Consider the following 18,914-nt stretch of genomic DNA (forward strand, 5'->3'; position numbering starts at 1 on the left):
TATGACGACTCGTCATGTAGGAACAGAACGCATAATATATACAAATGAACGTTCTGCGCAAAACCCTTTCGCACCAACAGCCTGAGCACGATTATGACTCGCACCTAGTAATCCATCGACTCCTCAAGCAACTTCCTCAGCTCCCCCTTCTCAGCGTCCAGCTCCTTACTCAGCGTCGGTGCAAGCATAAGCACGCGCTGCTGCGGAATCGTCCCCTCAACCAGACCCTCAACATCGGAGTTCTTGAACCCCAGATCTTTTAGTCCGCGCGGCTGATCGCCCAGTTTTAGCAGGAACTCCGCCAGTGCGGCGCCGAGGACCTCGCCAGCACTTTCGCGCTTCACGTTCGAGATATCAACGCCAAACGCCTCAGCGGCGGCCAGGTGGCGATCTGGGTTCGAGGCCGCCGTGAAACGGAAGACGGCTGGCGCGGTGACGGCGACGGAGACGCCGTGCGGGATGATCGGGTAGTCGACATTGTAGCCCTGGTGTTTGTAGCCGGGGTTCTGGCTGGAGATCGGGTAGCTCATGCCGTGGCACAGGTGCACGCCTGCATTGCCGAATCCGACGCCTGCGAGCGTGGCGGCGAGGAGCATGTTCGATTGCGCCTCGTGGTCGTCCGGGTCCCGAACTGCGCGGGGGAGGTACTGGACCGTGCTGCGGAGGGCTTGTAGGGAGAAGATGTCGGAGATGGGGTTGGCGCCTTGGTAGGCGGGGCGGTTGATGGGGTTTGTAGGGCGCGGGGTGCGCTCGTTGTAGGGGATTGCGGTCCAGGATTCGAGCGAGTGGCAGAGTACGTCGAGGCCGGATGAGGCGTGCACTGCTGAGGGCATGGTGCGCGTGTTGAGCGGGTCGCAGATTCCGAGCGTGGGCTTGAGGTTGCGGTGCGCGATGCCCGTCTTCGCTTTCTGAGAGACTAGATCGAAGATCGCTGTGCCTGTTGTCTCGGACCCGGTGCCGGCGGTCGTGGGCACGGCTACGAGCGGGCGCAGAGGCTTGGTCACGGGGAGGCCTTTGCCCAAGGGGGCGTTGACAAAGTCTAGGAAGTCGGCCTCGGGGAACACAGTGTAGAGGTTCATCAGCTTGGCCGTGTCGATGACGGATCCACCGCCTGGAATCTGTCAGTTTCTTGCAGCCATGAGGTGATTCAAGTACCTACCGACAGCGAGGAAAGCATCCGGGTTGTACGGCTTAGCAAACGAAATAGCCTCTTTCACCCTGCGTTGCGGTGATGGTTAGATTACGGTAGACAAAATCCAAGGTTCAACGTACGAGCTGTCCTTGGGTTCGACGCGGACCTTGTCGAACACGGTAAACTCAATGCCCTCACGGGTGAGACCCTCAACGGCCTGCTTCATAGCATCCAGCTTGGTGACGGTGGAGTCGGTGACGATGCACACGCGCTTCGCGCCCATGTTCTTGAAATCCATGCCGACCTCCTTGGTCGAGCCCGGCCCGAACCGGATGCTAGAGGCGGCCATCTCAAAGGCATACTCCTTCTCCCGGGCCGGGTCGATCGGCGTGGCCATATGGCGGCGCACATGGCTCAGCAGGGACGGAGTCTGGTGGTGATGGTGGTGGTTTGGATTGGAGTGGCACGGACAGGTGGGCGGGTGGGTGTACTGCACAGTGCGCAGCAGGTTTAGAGCACGGTTGGCGGCTGAGGGGGCCACCCGGATTGCAGGCGAGACCATAATTATAGTGAAAGAGGTAAGAGGGCGTGAAAAGGAAAGGGGAAAAGGAAGGAGAGTGAGGAAGAGGTGAGGTGAAGAGGTTAAGCGAAGAGGTGACCGAGAAAAGACAACCCCCAAGTTGGAGAAATTGCGGGGAGAGTTCGGTGTTGTGGCCGAAAGATGGTTATACTGTAAGTATGGTCATTGTGATTATTCTATGATAATTGACATGGAGAACTCGTAGATTCTCATCATACATTCACGTACTAGCTAAATCCCTACTCTGCGATCGATTTGTTCTCGCCGTGTTCAATTAGTGTTCAACAACCTCGGCAATTCACCCTCTCCATCCATGACATCAGCTACGCCCCCCATCAACCTCAACAGAGCGTCAACACCAAATCCGTCGAGGCATCCATCTGCCGCACCTGGCTACCAGCGGGTGAAATGCCCTGCTCCCAATAGATCTCCGGGTCTGCAGGCTGCATGCGCACAGGGTATCCCGCAAAGGGATCGCCAAACACATCGGAGAGGTCGTACCACACCTGGTGGCCGGACAAGTTATACGCAAATACCGTCGTAGGCGCACTAACATACAGCCCATCTTGCTCGGTGCTGATCTTGATGGCGATCCCGCCGGCGACGGGGTCCGTCCGAAAGGTCTCGGTGTATTCTCCGTCGGGAAGGACGGTCACTTCGGGCCGGACGGTGGAGCCGACCGACCAGATGTACACTGGATCTCTGCACTGGTTTATCACCACGGCACGCCCAAGTCCGTTGAGGGGTTTCGCTGAGGGTGTTGGTGTTGGGTTTGAGTAAACCGAGCTAGCAGAAGAGGAGAACATGAAGGGCGTGATGCTTCCTGATTCAAGTTGTCCATTATTGCTTGGGAGGGAAGTTCCCAACGAGGCGAGGCTGAGCAGTGGAAGTAGATTGGAGAAATGCATTGTGAATTTCTGAGGGGAAGAGACTTGACTGGTAGTTAATGAGTCTAGTGGGAGTTGGGATGGTTTATATTCTCTACTCGTCCGCCATCCAGCCACTTGCAAGATATAAGTCGGAATATTGTAGAGAGCACAGAGCACAACTTCCACGGGAAACACCTGAGGAATGTAAAACTCTGCAGGAATCGGGTCTGTCCTACGACAAGAATGTGGGCAGTAGGGTCCTTAAATTAGATATTCAGGAACTATGTATCAGGAGGATATGTATGTTCGTGCTAACACGGGCACAGAAGGTGATTCAAACCCTAGAATCGACTGCAATAAGATAATGATAGTATACTTTGTTTGCAGTATGTGAACTGATGGACCCAGGGCTAGCATGCCCCTGGCGATCAGGCCCGTCTGCCCAAAGAGGCCCAGAACATCCCCTGGGCATGGCTAGATCTGTCCACCTGGAATGTGCAATCGGAGACTCTGGAAAATCGGCACAGCGACTATTCATAGCTGGGAAACCCGAGGAATGTGGAGAGCAAACAGGTTTATGCCCAGATCTTCTGCAGTTATCAGATGTATTTAGAGGCTAGTGTGACTTGACAATGCTTGTGGCGCATTCATGTGAAGACAAAGCTATGTCCCAGTAGCACAAACAGCCGGTCGGGAACATCCCGGCAAGCGGATTTGATTTGCTACATGCGATTCTGACACAATCCAATGTCGAAGAATGCCCTGTTTGAGATTCAACGGCTACATATTCTTTGGATGACTACGTGACTAGGCATTCATCGGTGGTACATAGGACAACATGTTCTCATCACGTTCTATATTGCAATATATACACAAAAGAAGTTTATCCAAGAAGATCAATATACAGAACCCACTGTACCAAACAATCCAGAAATCTCCAATAAATTCAGGAATGACAAAAAGGAAGTGCTGGCAATCCTCGGCTCGCTTAGAACGAGACAATGTCCGAGGTACCCAGAGTGGCGTTGCCCTTGCGGGCCACGATCTGGAGGTAGCCAGTAGGCAGATTACCTATGGAGACAGCAGTTTCAAAGCCAGTGCGGACATTATTGGCCGAGAGCTCGGTATTGTTGACAGAGGTGTTGGAGGTAGCAGCTAAGATAGCCCAGTTATCATACTCGGTAGCGCCGTTCCAGCTCATGTAGACATCAGCACTGTTATCCGAGGTGCGGGTGATGGCCAGCGAGGGCTTCCAGAAGGGAGTGGCCTTCCACTGGCAACGGTAGCCACGGTACGAGGCAACGGCGTTCTCCTCACCGAAGGCAGCGCTGAAGACCACGCTGCCATTGGCGCTGAACTCTTTGACCTTGGAGATGGCGCCGTAGTCCATGAACACATGCTGATTCTTGTAGCTCAAAAGCTGAGTGCTGCCCTGGCTGCCGGCGTAGATGGTGTCATTAGGGTCGATCAGTGAGCGCAGACCCGTCACGGTGTGATTTTGCAAGTTGATGCCCAGGAAGAGACCGGAAGTCTGACCCTCGGAGTTGGTCTCGGTATTATGGTTGTTGAACAGGCTGAGAACCATGCCCTTGTCGGTCTCGTTGTGCACGCGGATATCGTGCTGCCATGAAAAGGTGGTGTTGCCGATCTGCTTGAAGTCGCCGCCGTTCTCGCCATCGATCTGCCACATCACCGTGCCGTTGTGGTGCAGGTAAAAGCCGGACCACATGTGACGCAGGGACACGAGGTAGCCGTGGCGGGTAGTAGTGATGGCGTTGATGTGGTAGGCATCCCATGGGTTAGCCTGAGTGCCGGCATTGGAGGCAAGTTCCTGGTGGCTGCTGTTCAGAGGGATGGCATCCTGGTGATCGAGAGCACTCCACGAGTTGATGATCTTGTTGGTGGGAATATCAATCTCGTAGAAGTGGCTGTCCAGCATCCAGTCCGAGGTCGTGCCGTTGACAGAGGTTAGATCATGCTGGGTAAGGTTGTATGCGGTGACCAGCAGGGTGTTGTTGGGAGTGATATGGCTCTCGTGCAGGTCGATGTAGGAGTCCTTGGTGGAGTTGTCCGGCGTGACGAACGATCCAGTCAAGGTGACGGTGTAGATCTCATTGTAGGTGTTATCGAGAATGTGGACAGTACCGTAGCCGTAGCCAACGTCCAACATGTCACCGGCCCAGAAAGTGATGACATCCTTGCCAAACAGCTTCTGCACCATGAAGTTGGCAGTGACCTCGTCGGGACCTTCATAGACCAGATTCCCGGAATTGTCGTAAATGAGGGCAGCCTGGCCAGCAGGCTGAATAGCTCCACGAGGCCCAAGGAAGATATAGCCCGGGTCGACAGGTCCAGTCTGGTTGATCTGCAACTGTGGCGGCTGGAAGTCGATAGAGTTGTACGAGAGGTAGGGCCAATCGGCCGCCGCACCGAGGGCCAGCAGCATGGCGCTGCCAGCAGTATACCACCATCGAGCCATTTGATAAGATGTATAAGAAAAGACCGGAACAAAAGAGTGTGAATTCCAAGGAAAAGAATGGCGATAGTCAGAATTTTCAGAAACCTATCCAGCATCCAGCACGACCGGGGGGACTGCTTTCAACTTAAGGGTCCACGACAAGCCTTCGGCCGGAGGGGCAACCCCGAACGAAGCCTTGAAGATCATTACCGTTGAGGTGGGAGGCAAGACGGAGTGGGTAGGAAAAGGCTTCACGATCCAACCAGGATGTCGGAAGAGTCTGTCGGAGTTTGGCGATATACGCAATGGCAGTATCTCAGGTTCCGAACCGCCGGATATTGCGCTTTGCCACCAGGTACCTGGTCCCTGAGGTTTTAGGGTTTTCAACCGGCAAACACCCATCCATCGGTGGCTCAGGAACATGATAACGGCCGAGACTTCACTATAATTGTCTTTTCTCTCTCTATTTCTTCCATTCATATGTTTCAGAGTGCCTTCGAAATGAATAAGCGTTTAGCCACTGACGTATAGAATGGGTCCGCCATTAAATTGAGGCTCTTATCCCCGGCTTTCAAAGGCCGATCCGCTAGCTGATCCCTCTTGGCAAATTTTGTCCGCGTGCGCGAAACCATACTTGGGCCAATTGCGGTACAACGTGGTTGGAGTTTTTATTCCGAAGGACTGTGACTCGGCCGTTTGACCTTGGTGGAGACCAAAAGGCATTGCGAGTGGTTGAACCAGTTGTTGAAAAGAGTGGCGACGAATGAGGCAAAACCATTCAGAGTATGGTACCGAACATGGCAACGCGTCATCTTTCTATTTCCGGCCATTTGAAGTCAGGACGACACAAGTTTTAATCCGTGTCAATTGGGGCGCCTCGCTGGGATAAAGTCATAGTTGTGGTTCCCTACTGGGGACCGCCGGGAGGTACCGATGTACGCAGTGCAGGCCTGTGGAAGGCGAGTACTTGGTTTGCACAAATATTGTACATTGCTCTGGCTTGTCTCTGTATCGAAGATATCATATCTTTCATTAGGAGGTTCATACGACGGCAACTGAGACTTCTCGGGCTGGGCCATTTCTCGGAGGTAGTAAGCACACGTTGCACGCAATATGATAGAGCACTGTAAAGAGACAGTCATTAGGTTATAGTTATTAAAGCTATTAAAGCTGTTAAAATACGTCGAGAACGCAAATTCCAATGTCACAACATATATCCGGGGCGAACAGGTGGAAAGCCACAATGAGTAACAGTTTCCACGACAGAACTAGAGAGAGAATTGTCCCGACAAGCTTTACAAATGCCAGAATTTCTGAGCGGATGCTATCAGCAGATTCGGGTCCACCACAGAGCCCCAATTCAAAAGCAAATCGAGATAGTGTTGGAGTCACCGAAGTGTTTGAGGCGCAGGCAGAGTGGGCTATAAACAGTCGTGCCGAATAAGGCGGGTGACACCTTGGAAAGGTTTGGCAGCAACGTCCATTTTTGCTATCAGAAAATGCGCCCGGCCTTGGGTGTGATGTCAATAAATAAGCTAGCCATTTTCCAGTGATGGGCTTTGACGTTAATTGGAGTTTGGCATGTACTTGACTACAACTATCGAGAAAATGTTAGAATCGACCTGTTCGCCGCACCGAGTGCAGAATGCAGACCGCATTTCTGACTGCTCCAGCATCCCTCGTCTCAGCAAAGAGCCTACAGAGCTCAGCATTCGAACACTCTTAAAGCTTGAGAGATAATATATCCGAATCACCACTGTTCATGAATCTCCGGATGCGGCCAACCCAAGGTTTTGCGGGGATAGCCGTCTCCCAAGACTCACAGTGGCCGCTTTTGGCGTCCGCCCCAGCCCGATCCTAGCGTCGTTGATTCCGATGTGGAGGACCCGACAGGGATGATGGTCTTCGCGAGCCTTGATTCGTTGTCTATGTCTCCTCCGCTGCGATGCGGGGGGGTTAGAGGAATTTGGCCCCCTAAGCCCCCTTCCCCCTTGCACCGCTACATCGCTCTTAGTTGCGGGAGAGGCTTGCCGTGTCTCCACGCTAGCTTCGGAGCTCCAATAATAACAGCAATGGCCAGGGTCTTCTCGGGAGTCGGCTCTCGCGTGGCTTGGTGCATCCCGTTTTGGCTAGGGATCTGAGGTGACACCGGTGTTGCATGCTACGCGACCAGGGGCCAATTGATCGATCTTGCCTTTTAAATGTTCTGGCTCGTCCCGCTGTCTTGCCCTTTTGATTGTTTCACAAGTACATACCAGTCCATCCCAGATCTAGGCTCTGGGGTTGAGACAGTGTGACTCGAGTATTCTGTACGACAATATGGGCAAGAGACTCGGGCTCTTGCGGGCCGTGTACCTAGTATGCGCCAGTTGCATGGGCTCGTTTGCATTTGCCTTTGATACCGGCGTGATCAGTGTGTCCATCCAAACAACTTGAGTTCTTATCGCTGACTTTACCCTCCACAGGCGGTGTTCTCGCCCTGGAATCCTTTGAGGATGATTTCGGATACGCCCATGATACGGACGCGCAGAAGACCACCATCAATTCCAATGCCGTCTCCATCCTTCAAGGCGGTGCCTTTTTCGGTTGTTTTCTCATCTCTCCCATCGCGGCGAAGCTTGGACGGCGCACTGGACTGATTATCGCCTCTCTGATTTTCTCTGTCGGCACGATTCTCCAGGTCATTAACTCGCACACCCTCGGAACCTTCTATGCGGGACGCGTAGTGGCCGGACTGGGCATCGGAGCCGCGACGGTCTTGATCCCCATGTATGCGGCAGAGATGTCACCGAAGGAAATCCGAGGCCGACTGGGTGCTTGTTTCCAGCTCTTCTTTGCACTGGGCGTCATGGTCGCCTACTGGGTTACTTATGCAGTTAGCAAGGACCAGGCAGTAGGCAAATCTCAGTGGCAGACCGCTCTGGGGCTGCAGCTCCTTCCGTCGAGTCTGCTACTTTTCGGCATGTTGACAGTCAAGGAGAGTGCGCGATGGCTAGCCAGCAAGGGCAAGATTGACAAGGCGCGCGAATCGCTCAAGTGGGTGCGCGGCGGCGAGGAAACACCAGAGCTGCAGGAGGAGTTTGACGAGATTCTGGCCGGCATTGAGGAGGAAGCGCGCATCAAGGAGAGCTTTACGCTCCGAGAGATTTTCCTTCCTGCCAATCGCTACCGGTTCTTTATTGCCATCACGATCCAGCTCTGCGCGCAGCTGACGGGTAATACGTCTCTCGCTTACTATGCCACCCAGATATTTGGCGCCGTCGGAGCAGGCACCGCTAGCAAGTTTGTGACGGGTTTCTTCGGCCTGGTCAAGGTCGTCGGTGTCAGCATTTTCCAGCTATTTGTCCTGGATCGGGTCGGTCGTCGCGTGCCTTTCATGGTCGGCGCCTTTGCCATGGGCTCGTTCATGCTCATTGTCGCCTGTATCTTGGCGACGCACCCGACCAACTCCAACGCCACACCGTCTGGCCCGACAAGCTCGGGAATTGCCTGTATTCTCATGGTCTACGCCGAGGCTTTCAGCTACAACATGTCGTGGGGCCCACTGCCATGGCTGTACAACGGCGAGATCTTCTCCAGCCGCACCCGTGAAGCCGGGCTGGCTGTTGGTGCGGCGTCCCAGTGGCTGTTCAACTTTATGATGTCCCAGGTCACACCGCATGCTATTAATAGCATCCACTGGCGCATGTTCCTGATGTTCGCCATCTTTAATTATGCCATTATTGTATACTCATGGTTTGTCCTGAAAGAGGTATGTTTCGACCTTGGCAGTTTTGTCGTGCGCTGTATTAACCCACATCTCTACAGACGTCACAGCACTCGCTCGAGGAGATGCAGGATGTTTTCGGCGGCACGAACAGAACTGAGAAAATTGTGGAGCAGGACCACAGGGGGTCCAAGGATACCCAGGAACAGCACAATGAATATACTGAGCCGAAGGTTGAGACAACTTAACTCTTATGATGCTTCATGACAACAAGGATTCCGTTAGGATTGGTTGGCAGATTATGGATAATGCAGATATAAACTAAACTCAATATCATTGATCAATACTCACTATTTCTCTATACCGCTGTCTCCTCTAAGTATTAGTGGAAGCCCTTTTCAGCCTTGCATGAAGTCCATTATCGCCCCATTATTTTCTGTGGTAGGACTAACCCATGAGCCAGACACACTCCGGACGCCATGCAAAGTGAAGTCCGAATAAGCTGAAATATGAGAACTATAAATAGGTAAACAGGGATCTTCTTTTATATGCCCTAGTTGTAGGACTGTAGCTCTTGTGGCCCTCAGTAAAGTATTATCGGGAAATTCCGTCCTCTTGCAGTTTAACCTTTGCGGGTGTGCGACTCTGTACCCTGCGTACCTGGGAGCTCTCAATCCGACAGACCGGCACATTTCCTTTTCACTTCCTACTTTTTACTTACCATCCACACTCACGCACCCACCCGTTCACCCACGGATCCTTCAACCCGTACTCGAATCCATCTCTTTACCATGTCTACTTCCAAGGTTACCCGTCCCACCAATCCCGACGGCCTCGTCCTCGAAGCCTGGGGCCAAGGCTTGATGGTCGGCAGCCTGCTCGTCATGGCCGCGGTCACGGTGTGCAACATGAAAAAGCACATCTTGCTGCACAAGCTGATTCTGGCTGAAGTGCATCTTCCCTTGTCTTCTTTGTATGTGGCTGCTTCCGCTGACTTTTATACTACAAACTCCAAGCTCATCCTGGCAATGCCCCACAATACTTTCATCTTCGCGCACGAACCCGCTTATGGCTGTCACCTTTCAGTCACAGCCATCGGCCTCAACATCTCCTGGGCCCTGCACAATGTGATCGCATGGATGAAGAACCGCCCGTTCCTGTCCCGTCGCGTCTCGCTCGTCTACATCATTACTGTCGTTCTTTCCTGGCCTTACTGGGTGGTGGAGATCTATGCCAATTTCACTTACTACAACAACATCAACACCGTCTTCCTGATCACCCGACCGTGGGAGCCTCTGTTTCGGTATGGATTTTCCTTTCTTAGTTTTATCTCCCATCCTGATTGTATTCATGCTTTCACTGACGATCCCCTATAGTGACCCGTGGTGGATTGCCACTACCGTCTCGCTCTTCTGGACTATCAAGCGCGAATACAACTTTGGGATCTGGGAGCTCGTCAAGGTCTCGCCTCGCTTTGGGGTTATGCTTCTGTCAATGTGCCTGTCTATTGCCTTTATCATCGTCGACACCTGTAGTGTGGTGAATGTGTTCAGCGATGCACTTCCGACCGGCATTGAGCCTTTCTGGAAGGTCTGTCTTGTCTTTTTTCGTCTCCCCCTTTTTCACATTGTCGTTCTTTTTTCCTTTGTTGGTCTGCATTATCTACGTTTGTTCTTCATTCATGCTAAATCCTCTCTATCCAGCTGGCTTTCCTCTTCAAGTGCCTTTGCGATACCGTCATCCTGGACGACTTCAAGACAGCGCTAGATCATATTCGCAAGTACTGGCTCCGCAAGCAGCAGTCTACGTCCGAAGTCTTCCTCACCAGTCCAATCAGCCCGTTCACTGATGGCATGCCTATCCCCCCACAGTTGCACACTCCTCCTCGTGGAAGGCGTGCACCCGCTACCCGGGAGCATCACGACGACATCGAAGTGGACATACTCTCCCCACGCTCTCGGCCGATCGAAATTGGCGTGCTCTCCCAGCACTCCCAACTGATGGAAGCCGACATATTCTCTCCGGCCCCCCGAGCGGAGAAGCTTCGCTCACCGCTACGGGTCACCATGACGGAGGAGGTCTGATTCTGTCTATTCTTCTTCGGGCTGGGAGGGGGTTTTCTTTGTGGTACATATGATTGTCCACGACGTTTGATCAAGTATCTTCAGATTTTTCGGACACGGGGGCATGGTAGAATGGGTTGCATCTGGTGTTTCTAAAAAGTGATGTTTCTAAAAAAAAAGAGGAGTAAATCTTAACTTAATGATTAAGAACGTTGGTTCTTCCCTTTTCCCGTCCAGTACCGTCTAGCGCTCACCCGTCGCGTCTTTTTCTCCTCTCTGGGCGAGGCTGAGATTTTTTAGCCTTCTCACTTTATAATTATTATCACCAGGTTGCTCAATAGCTACCACCACCTGAGTCGCCTGGTCCATTTACTGACTGAGTCTGAGCAGCTCACCCTGAGAATCGTCAGGTCTTTAAGTAGCCTGGCTTTTGTGCTACTCTCCTTTAAAAACCCCTATATCCGATCGACTCGTATGAATTTAAAAATTGCCATGATGTCGTTGGAAAGTAAACAAGGTTGCTTGTGGTTGGCCCAGATCTCAATTCACGTGCGAGCTACCAACCAAATCCCGAGATCGCGGGTTCAGGGCCCACCGACCTAGCACTCGATCTAGTAAATAGTGGACAGGGTTTGCAGATCACCGGGAAGGAGGAAAAGCGAAGCGAGATTAGACCCTGAAGCTTTATAGTGCTTTCAATCACCGAATAATCAAGGCTGTTAGGACGACCGACTAGGTTCTAGGGCATGCACCTCCCGCCTGGAGTTGTACTAAGTGGTGGATGTCTGTTTTCTTTGTTGCAACTCGATCCATCATGGTACGTTCCTTCGGGTTTCGAGGGAACCTAATACTCTAATTCAAACAGGACTAATGATCGGGAGCTTCCATGATCTTCCTGCTACATACATCCTCGGGATGTATCCCATGGTCACGGTGATCAGCGTCTGTGTTACGGAGCACCCCAATAATCAACACTGTACTCAATAGATATGCACCGCTCAGCGTCGCGTCGGCTCGCTGACTATTTCAAGGAGCCAGGTATGTAGTAAGAGGGTGAAACCCTAAGCCAATCAAGAATGACGCGTCGCTTGGTCAAAGGGGGAGAAAACAAAGAAAGTTATCTATATGATAGAATTTCCAGCGGGCGCCACTTCTACCACGGCGCAGGAAGGAAGTTTCCAGAACACGTTCATAGCCAGAGCATGCCATGGATGATCATTAACCGTTCTTTATTTCTGGGTTGAGTTAGCTTTATTTGCAAGCCCTTGATTGGGACTGGCATGCTCGAAGCTCCCTCGGTGCGATCCGTGCACTGTCAATCGCGGGAGGTATGGAATTGTGTCCCACGGCTCATTTCGAGACATTGCCCTTAAATACCGCCAGTCGGCGCAGAGAGTAATCGTCCTCACCTTGCTCTAACCCACCATACAACGGATGACCTGCTGCAGCATGACTTCCCTCTCCCTGTACCAGCTGCTGCTGGTGCTCTGCGCGGCTCTTACACATGCCCTCAACTTCTGTCCCCTCATGGGGCCCAGCTGGCCTGCTGCCACAGGTCTCGCAAATGACCCGACCGTCAAGGCTGCGCTGCAGAGCATCCGGACTACTCTCCAAACTGCCATCACGGCTGGGAACTTTTCTGGAGATTCTCTGTCCCTGCAGATCTTTGACACCGGTTGTTCTGACCCGTTGCTCTCGCTCTCCTACACGGCAACCGATATCAACACCACCATTGGCGTGAACAAGGTGGACGAGAACACCGTCTTCCGCATTGGCAGCACCTCCAAGCTGTTCACCATGCTCATGCTGCTGATTGAAGACGGGTTCGGTTCTCTGAATGATCCCGTTTCCAAGTACATTCCAGAAATCGAGGCCGTTGTTGTTGACATGCAGCGGAATTCCACGAAAAGTAATAACGGGATCGACTTTGTCAAGTGGAATGAGGTGACAGTGGGAGAGTTGGCGAGCCATTTGGCAGGTATCCCAAGAGACTGTAAGCTTTGCTTTTTTCCCCCTTATCATTAAGGGGTGCCTAACAATTCTCAGATGGCATGCTTGATCTCACCGAAGAGGTTCCTATGCTCGAGGGCCTGGGGTTTCCCAAACTTGTCTCAGCACAGGTTCCGCCCTGCGGCGTGCCGAATGTCTGCAGCAGAAAGCGTATGTTAAATAAATTATTTCCGCTCGGGCCTCACTAACAGTGACAACAGAGTTCTTCAATGGGTTGCTCCAGGGCCATCCCATTTTCCCCACTTCCACGACACCAATTTACTCCAATGCTGCCTTCCAGGTCATGGGATATGTCGTGGAGGCGCTTGCCGGTGAAAACTTCCAGACAGTTTTGGAGAAACGTATTATCAACCCACTGAAGTTGACTCACACCTTCTACACCACGCCCAACATCAAGCTCGGTGTTATTCCCAGTGCGCAGGGCGAGCATTTTTGGAATTTCGCCATGGGCGATGAAACACCGTGAGTGCCTCTCCCTTCACCTTATCAAATGACTCGATCCTGGAATTGACGATTAACACATGTTTCCAGTGCCGGCGGCATTTACTCGTCCGCAAATGACATGGCCATCGTAGGCCGCGCCCTTCTCAACAGCAGTCTTTTGCCAGCAGCAACCACCAGACGATGGATGAGACCGCTCACTCACACCTCATCCCTTGGATACGCCGTCGGCGCGCCCTGGGAGATCATATCATTTGGCAACGAGCGTCCAATCGACCTGTACACCAAATCTGGCGATATCGGCACCTACTCCTCCGTGCTAGCGCTAGACCCAGACCACGGTGTCGGCTTCACAGTTCTCGGCGCAGGCGCCAAAACGCACGAGTCTCTCGCGCTAGCCGCCGATCTCATCTCTGCTAGCCTGCTCCCAGCCCTGGAAGCAGCCGCCAAGAACCAGACCAACTGTCACTTTGCTGGAACATACGCCCTGTCTAGCCTCAACTCCTCTATCACGATCATCACAGATGCCGGACCGGGTCTCGTCGTCTCGAGCTGGGTTAACAATGGAACGAACATGTTCAATAGCTACATGGCCCTGAGCGGGATCACTGATCCCTCGCAGCTCAGCATCCGTCTGTATCCAACTGGCCTCGAGAGTCCCGGACAGCTTTCTTTCCGGGCTGTTATCCCGCCGCCGCTAGGGACTGGCATTGGGCCATTTACCTCTCCTTGCATTAGCTGGGTTACCGTTGACGGCTCGGTGTACGGTAATATGGGCACCGATGAATTCCTCTTCAAGGTGGATAACATTGGCAATGCGGTTAGCATTTCGCCGAGGGTGTTGCGGACTTCTTATCCCAAGACTAGTTGATTGGCTAGTAGGTAGTTTGTCTCCGCAGATGGTACCTTTTATCATGAATTACACGATGCAATTTCTTCTTTCTTATCTACATTTAGCACTTTTATCATTATCAGGGAATTGCCATTAGCAAAAAACAGCCCCGCCTAGGAGCAAATACAATCCGTAGCTTTTGATTGTTGGATCTGGGACTATAGGAGCCACGTAGCGAAACCAACCAGAGAGTTCAACTAGTACAACCTTTCACAAATCGTTCAGAAAACTGTTTGCAAATAGCTTCCTACTAAGGTGAACGAGTAAATCTGAATTGTGACAATAATTGGTTCGGTGGCTCCTGCGGACCTCCATTTGTGCCCCTTTCTTTTAAGAGACAGCCTACGTTCTTTAAACCTTCAGCTATCCCGAATAATGCATCAAAGGAATCACATTCCCAATTGTCTAAATCTACGACGTACTATGGCGCCCTTAGGTGAGTTGGTGGGGCAAAAGTGGCGGGGGAAACGGGGAAACCGAGGTGAACACTCCACAACCACATGACTAGTCCTCGGCCTTTCCTTGTTAAGGCTCGATAGACGAATACTCAATAGCTGGTGGCGACGATCACTAAGGCTGAATTTATTTGGCCTCTGACTATCTCTCTCAAGTTTACTTCCTTAGTTGTCATTGGATCAACCACAGCGTACAGCAAGAACTACAAGATTCTGCAAGACACTATCTCAATCACAGAAATATTCGCAGGAATGGAACCAACAGCACTAAAATCATTGCTCTACGATACATCACCAGACGGGAAAATTGCCTATATCACGCTAAATCGACCAAAGCAACACAACGCCATTGATCAGCATATGCCCCTTGAGATACGCGCGGCAGTCCGGACGGCCAACGCAAATCCCAATGTTCACTGCATTGTACTCAAGGGCAACGGTCGTGGCTTCTGCGGCGGCTATGACCTCGATATTTACGCCACAAGCGCCCAGCGCGGACAGACAGCGGGCAGCCAGGACCTCAGCAAGGGCTATGAACCGTTCCAAGATTATATGTCTATGAAGGAATGCACAGACTGCTATTCTGAACTGTTTCACAGCTACAAACCGACAATCGCGCAAGTCCACGGAGCAGCCGTCGCGGGAGGAAGTGACATTGCCTTGTGCTGCGATCTCGTTGTCATGGCGGAAGACGCGAGGATCGGCTATCCTCCAAGCAGAGTGTGGGGATGTCCAACGACTGCAATGTGGGCTTATCGCATCGGAGCGGAAAAGGCCAAAAGGATGCTCTTCACGGGTGATCTCATTAGTGGCTCCGAGGCTGCGGCCATGGGTCTTGTTCTCAAAGCCGTGCCACACGCACAGCTGGAGGAAACGGTCAACCTTCTCACAGAGAGGATCAAGAGCGTTCCCATCAATCAGCTGTGGATGCAAAAGCAAGTTATCAACAGCACTATTGAAGATGCTGTTGGCTCGAGGCAAAGGCTAGCGACTATCTTTGACGGCATCACGAGAAACTCGCCAGAGGGTGTCAATTTTCAGCAGCTTGCCCAGCGCGAAGGGTTTAAAGCGGCAATATCAGCCAGGGACCAAGGGGGAAGAACTGAGGAATACCGAAAGAAGTGGAAGAGTGTGCTATAGCCTAGCAGAGAACGGTGGCAAAACATGTTCAATATCAACATGTGCTATCACCGACCTGTCTTCCTGTCAAGTTAGTCTTCCGATACGCCTGATTGGGGGAGTTTACGGATAAGGGCAACAGAGACTCGCAGGGAAACTGGTGGTGCGACTCAGTATGATTCCAAGACTGATGGCTGGCCCCTCAAACTTAGATTCCAGCGAGGTATTTATGTATAGGCTTTTTTACCCCGCCCGTCCACGTCTTCATTCATGCTAAAGAAGGCTACTCTCAGCTGGGATCCCTACAGCTGCCCTCACAATTCCCTACTACACTACAGTACCTAAGATGCATCCCAAACCCAATGAGAACTTGATCTTCACCCGCTTCAAGTGGGTTGGCCCCAGTTTACCAGTTTCTACAACTATACTTGTGTCCCATTCTTATTACTATGGCATGTGCTCTAGGTATTGAGGGACCCTCAGATATCGCCGACCAGCCCGATTGAGAGGCGAATATACTGTGACCATCCATGGGATTGAAATTTGTCGTAATATTTCTGTTTTGATTGCCAAGAAAACAAAGCGAGGATGAGTTACTTGGACACGACTACGATCCTGGCCTAGAATGGACAGAGCCTTGTGCCCCCTCTCAGATTTTAGTTCATGGCCACGGAATCCTTTAGCCAAACCATTCTTCCTCTCAAGGCCATTTGACGACCGCGGTTCATTCAAGAGACCGTCTTTAAGTGGAAATACAGAATAAGCGTATTCACTACTTAATCTACCAGGTAGTCAGAACTGACAATGATGAAAACGATGGTAGTCCGTTTAGCTATCATGCCTGGATTTATAGGGGGCAGAAAGCGGGAAGATCTGCCTGAACGTGGAAAATTGCACTGGACGCCTAGATTCCGTGGAAGAGACCAGGTAATCAGGATGCGGCAGATGAATCCTAATAAATTGCTAGTGGCAATTCCACTCTGACACTTTACGCTCCAATCGTCCATCACCCTCCTCAACTACTTGACCTCAATCCACGTCAGACTCCAACTCGAAGCCCTAAACAAACCGTTGCACCATGCCGGCCACTAAGAAGATATCCGCTGAAGAATTCAAACAATGGGTCGATGCCGCCTTCATTGGCAGCCCCGCCGACGCACGCTCCCACTGCGAGCAAACAATGAGCCCCAACTACCTCAGTTTCCAAGCTGGTGGCGACAGAACGGACTTCGAGCGCGCTGTGGCGAAAATCGCATACTGTCGGGAGAACGGCAAAAAGTGGGAGACTAAAGTGTGTTTCTTCTCGCAAGATGAGAACAAGATTGCTGCGCGGCTGCTTTGCAATATTGCCATTGGGGATCAGCCGGAAAAGTGTATGGAGTTGATGTATATGGCAGAACTCGATGATAAGGGTCGGTTCGAGTCGATTTGGGAACAGTCTGCTGAGTATTCAGGAACGAATGAGGAGATAAATAGGACCTAAATCTGCAGGACACTGCCTGCTTAAATTTACCTATGGACTGAGATCTGCTTACAATTTATCAAGAGCGACACTATATGGCGCCGGAGCGCTTGTATAGTTGCTCACGTAAATTTCCCCACTTGCTACAGCCTGTCCGTCATCTTGTCTAATTCCACTGTGAGCCAATCTAAACCATTATGTTCCTTCAAACGCTGCGACATCGCCAGTGCCTGCCGAAGGCCTGTCGTATGTCCGATCTTATCCAAAGTCTGCAAGATCCACTTCCTCATCCTCGACGTCGATCCTGCACAATCCGAAACGACGTAAAACGGCCAGAGCAGTCGATATACAGCCCCCACCACCGCCTCACCCAAAGAGAAATGATATGGCACACTAGCGCAGATGCCCTCCGCCATCTCCTTGGTGATTTCGACAATCTGAAATGCCACCATTTTGTTCTTGGATCTACTAACCCCTTTCGGCAGCCTGAGGCGAATGTTCCTGAACATTTCGTGAAGGACAATGCGTAAGAGGCGGTAGTAGTTCCATATCGCTGCAGACCTGATATTCGGGTATACATGGTAGCTTTCGCCGTAAACGGAGCGGTATGGGTAGCGGTCGTTCTCCTCGGAATACACGCAAGGGTTTTTGATCACGGTGTACGAGAAGGCGGGGCTTAAGGAATTGGCCCACGACACCAGTGACATGTCTAGCTGAAGCGCCTCTTGCATGACGGCTAATAGACTATCCAAAGGTGCTTTTGTGTCGGAAATGTCGCGGATATGAGCGGAGAGATTGCCCACCTGTACCAGGATGTCGAAGAAATGGTTGAAAACTGTCGCCCTGTCGTTTTTGCGCGAATATGCCTCTGCTGATAGGTTGATTATAGTAGGCGACATATGCTGCTTGTAGAATATGTTACCGAGTGCCTGTGGCCCGCTGGTTAGAGTTATATAATACGGGATAGACACGACCTACTATCTGCATGCGGATCTGAGAAAATAGCTCTAGTCCGGCGAGAGTGTGCAGTAGCTCAAAGCCCCGCATCTTGATGAGCAGCGTAGCCCCTTGCACATGGCTCTTCCAGCGGCCCATCAAATCCGATTGACAGCATGTTATCGTCTATGACCCATTAGACCGAATTATAGGCTAGAGAGGAATTGTACTGCCTCACCTCATACACGCTGAGCAGTGTCACAGCCGCTAGAGTAGAGTCTGATTTGCACTTGATAGGGTCTTGCAGCGCGCTATTAGTAGCCAGTAAGGCAGTGCTATATTCTTGACGCGCTGCAAGCATTAGTTCCGGCAACCTGTGGGCATTGGACATAGTTGCCAACCCTATAGCCTTGATCGAGGCTTCTAGTGCCGGGATTGGATCCCTGCCTAACAGCTCTGGGACATATGGCAGCATACCTAAGGTTCGGTTGCTGCCTACGTAAGATTTCAAGGTGCATAGTGTTGCACGGTCATCCATCGAAACTGAAACAGGTGCTGGGATCAATGAGACCGGCTCGTATTCTGAGGATTCAAGGGAGATGTCATGCTGGAACTGGGCTTTCCCAATCACCTGCTCGCTCTGATTGCAGAATCGCACGGCCGTGGGATCTCGATATCCTGAGCATACCCTATTTACTCGGATACACTGCGAACACCATGGCCTTCGCTGATCGCACTGCTCGAGTTAATGGGCTAGATCGAGAGGCGTCAATTTCACGCATACCTTGAGA

At 51.7% G+C, this 18,914-nt stretch overlaps 9 protein-coding genes across 9 annotated transcripts; 5 read left to right on the plus strand and 4 right to left on the minus strand.

The window, feature by feature from the left end:
- Positions 1-104: 104 nt before the first annotated feature.
- PFLUO_LOCUS4709 (uncharacterized protein) lies at positions 105-1,694 on the minus strand (the record flags this gene model as incomplete). Its single annotated transcript, XM_073782086.1, has 3 exons — positions 105-1,111; positions 1,160-1,218; positions 1,273-1,694. The coding sequence occupies 3 exons, from the start codon at positions 1,692-1,694 to the stop codon at positions 105-107; spliced, it is 1,488 nt and encodes a 495-aa protein (XP_073638777.1).
- A 359-nt stretch (positions 1,695-2,053) lies between these two features.
- On the minus strand, positions 2,054-2,620 carry PFLUO_LOCUS4710 (uncharacterized protein; the record flags this gene model as incomplete). Its single annotated transcript, XM_073782087.1, has 1 exon — positions 2,054-2,620. The coding sequence occupies one exon, from the start codon at positions 2,618-2,620 to the stop codon at positions 2,054-2,056; it is 567 nt and encodes a 188-aa protein (XP_073638778.1).
- Positions 2,621-3,569: 949 nt separating this feature from the next.
- On the minus strand, positions 3,570-5,060 carry PFLUO_LOCUS4711 (uncharacterized protein; the record flags this gene model as incomplete). Its single annotated transcript, XM_073782089.1, has 1 exon — positions 3,570-5,060. One exon carries the CDS (start codon positions 5,058-5,060, stop codon positions 3,570-3,572), a length of 1,491 nt encoding a protein of 496 aa, XP_073638779.1.
- A 2,298-nt stretch (positions 5,061-7,358) lies between these two features.
- Positions 7,359-8,993, plus strand: PFLUO_LOCUS4712 (uncharacterized protein; the record flags this gene model as incomplete). The annotated part of the gene is made up of 3 exons (XM_073782090.1): positions 7,359-7,452; positions 7,505-8,790; positions 8,847-8,993. The coding sequence occupies 3 exons, from the start codon at positions 7,359-7,361 to the stop codon at positions 8,991-8,993; spliced, it is 1,527 nt and encodes a 508-aa protein (XP_073638780.1).
- Positions 8,994-9,536: 543 nt separating this feature from the next.
- On the plus strand, positions 9,537-10,829 carry PFLUO_LOCUS4713 (uncharacterized protein; the record flags this gene model as incomplete). Its single annotated transcript, XM_073782091.1, has 3 exons — positions 9,537-10,048; positions 10,122-10,335; positions 10,449-10,829. The coding sequence occupies 3 exons, from the start codon at positions 9,537-9,539 to the stop codon at positions 10,827-10,829; spliced, it is 1,107 nt and encodes a 368-aa protein (XP_073638781.1).
- A 1,428-nt stretch (positions 10,830-12,257) lies between these two features.
- On the plus strand, positions 12,258-14,130 carry PFLUO_LOCUS4714 (uncharacterized protein; the record flags this gene model as incomplete). The annotated part of the gene is made up of 4 exons (XM_073782092.1): positions 12,258-12,801; positions 12,855-12,968; positions 13,019-13,280; positions 13,350-14,130. The coding sequence occupies 4 exons, from the start codon at positions 12,258-12,260 to the stop codon at positions 14,128-14,130; spliced, it is 1,701 nt and encodes a 566-aa protein (XP_073638782.1).
- A 521-nt stretch (positions 14,131-14,651) lies between these two features.
- Positions 14,652-15,746, plus strand: PFLUO_LOCUS4715 (uncharacterized protein; the record flags this gene model as incomplete). The annotated part of the gene is made up of 2 exons (XM_073782093.1): positions 14,652-14,658; positions 14,797-15,746. The coding sequence occupies 2 exons, from the start codon at positions 14,652-14,654 to the stop codon at positions 15,744-15,746; spliced, it is 957 nt and encodes a 318-aa protein (XP_073638783.1).
- Positions 15,747-16,803: 1,057 nt separating this feature from the next.
- PFLUO_LOCUS4716 (uncharacterized protein) lies at positions 16,804-17,208 on the plus strand (the record flags this gene model as incomplete). Its single annotated transcript, XM_073782094.1, has 1 exon — positions 16,804-17,208. One exon carries the CDS (start codon positions 16,804-16,806, stop codon positions 17,206-17,208), a length of 405 nt encoding a protein of 134 aa, XP_073638784.1.
- Positions 17,209-17,330: 122 nt separating this feature from the next.
- Positions 17,331-18,086, minus strand: PFLUO_LOCUS4717 (uncharacterized protein; the record flags this gene model as incomplete). Its single annotated transcript, XM_073782095.1, has 1 exon — positions 17,331-18,086. The coding sequence occupies one exon, from the start codon at positions 18,084-18,086 to the stop codon at positions 17,331-17,333; it is 756 nt and encodes a 251-aa protein (XP_073638785.1).
- Between the last annotated feature and the right edge of the window lie 828 nt (positions 18,087-18,914).

This window comes from Penicillium psychrofluorescens, assembly GCF_964197705.1.
Source record: "Penicillium psychrofluorescens genome assembly, chromosome: 3".
Lineage (NCBI taxonomy): Eukaryota > Fungi > Ascomycota > Eurotiomycetes > Eurotiales > Aspergillaceae > Penicillium > Penicillium psychrofluorescens.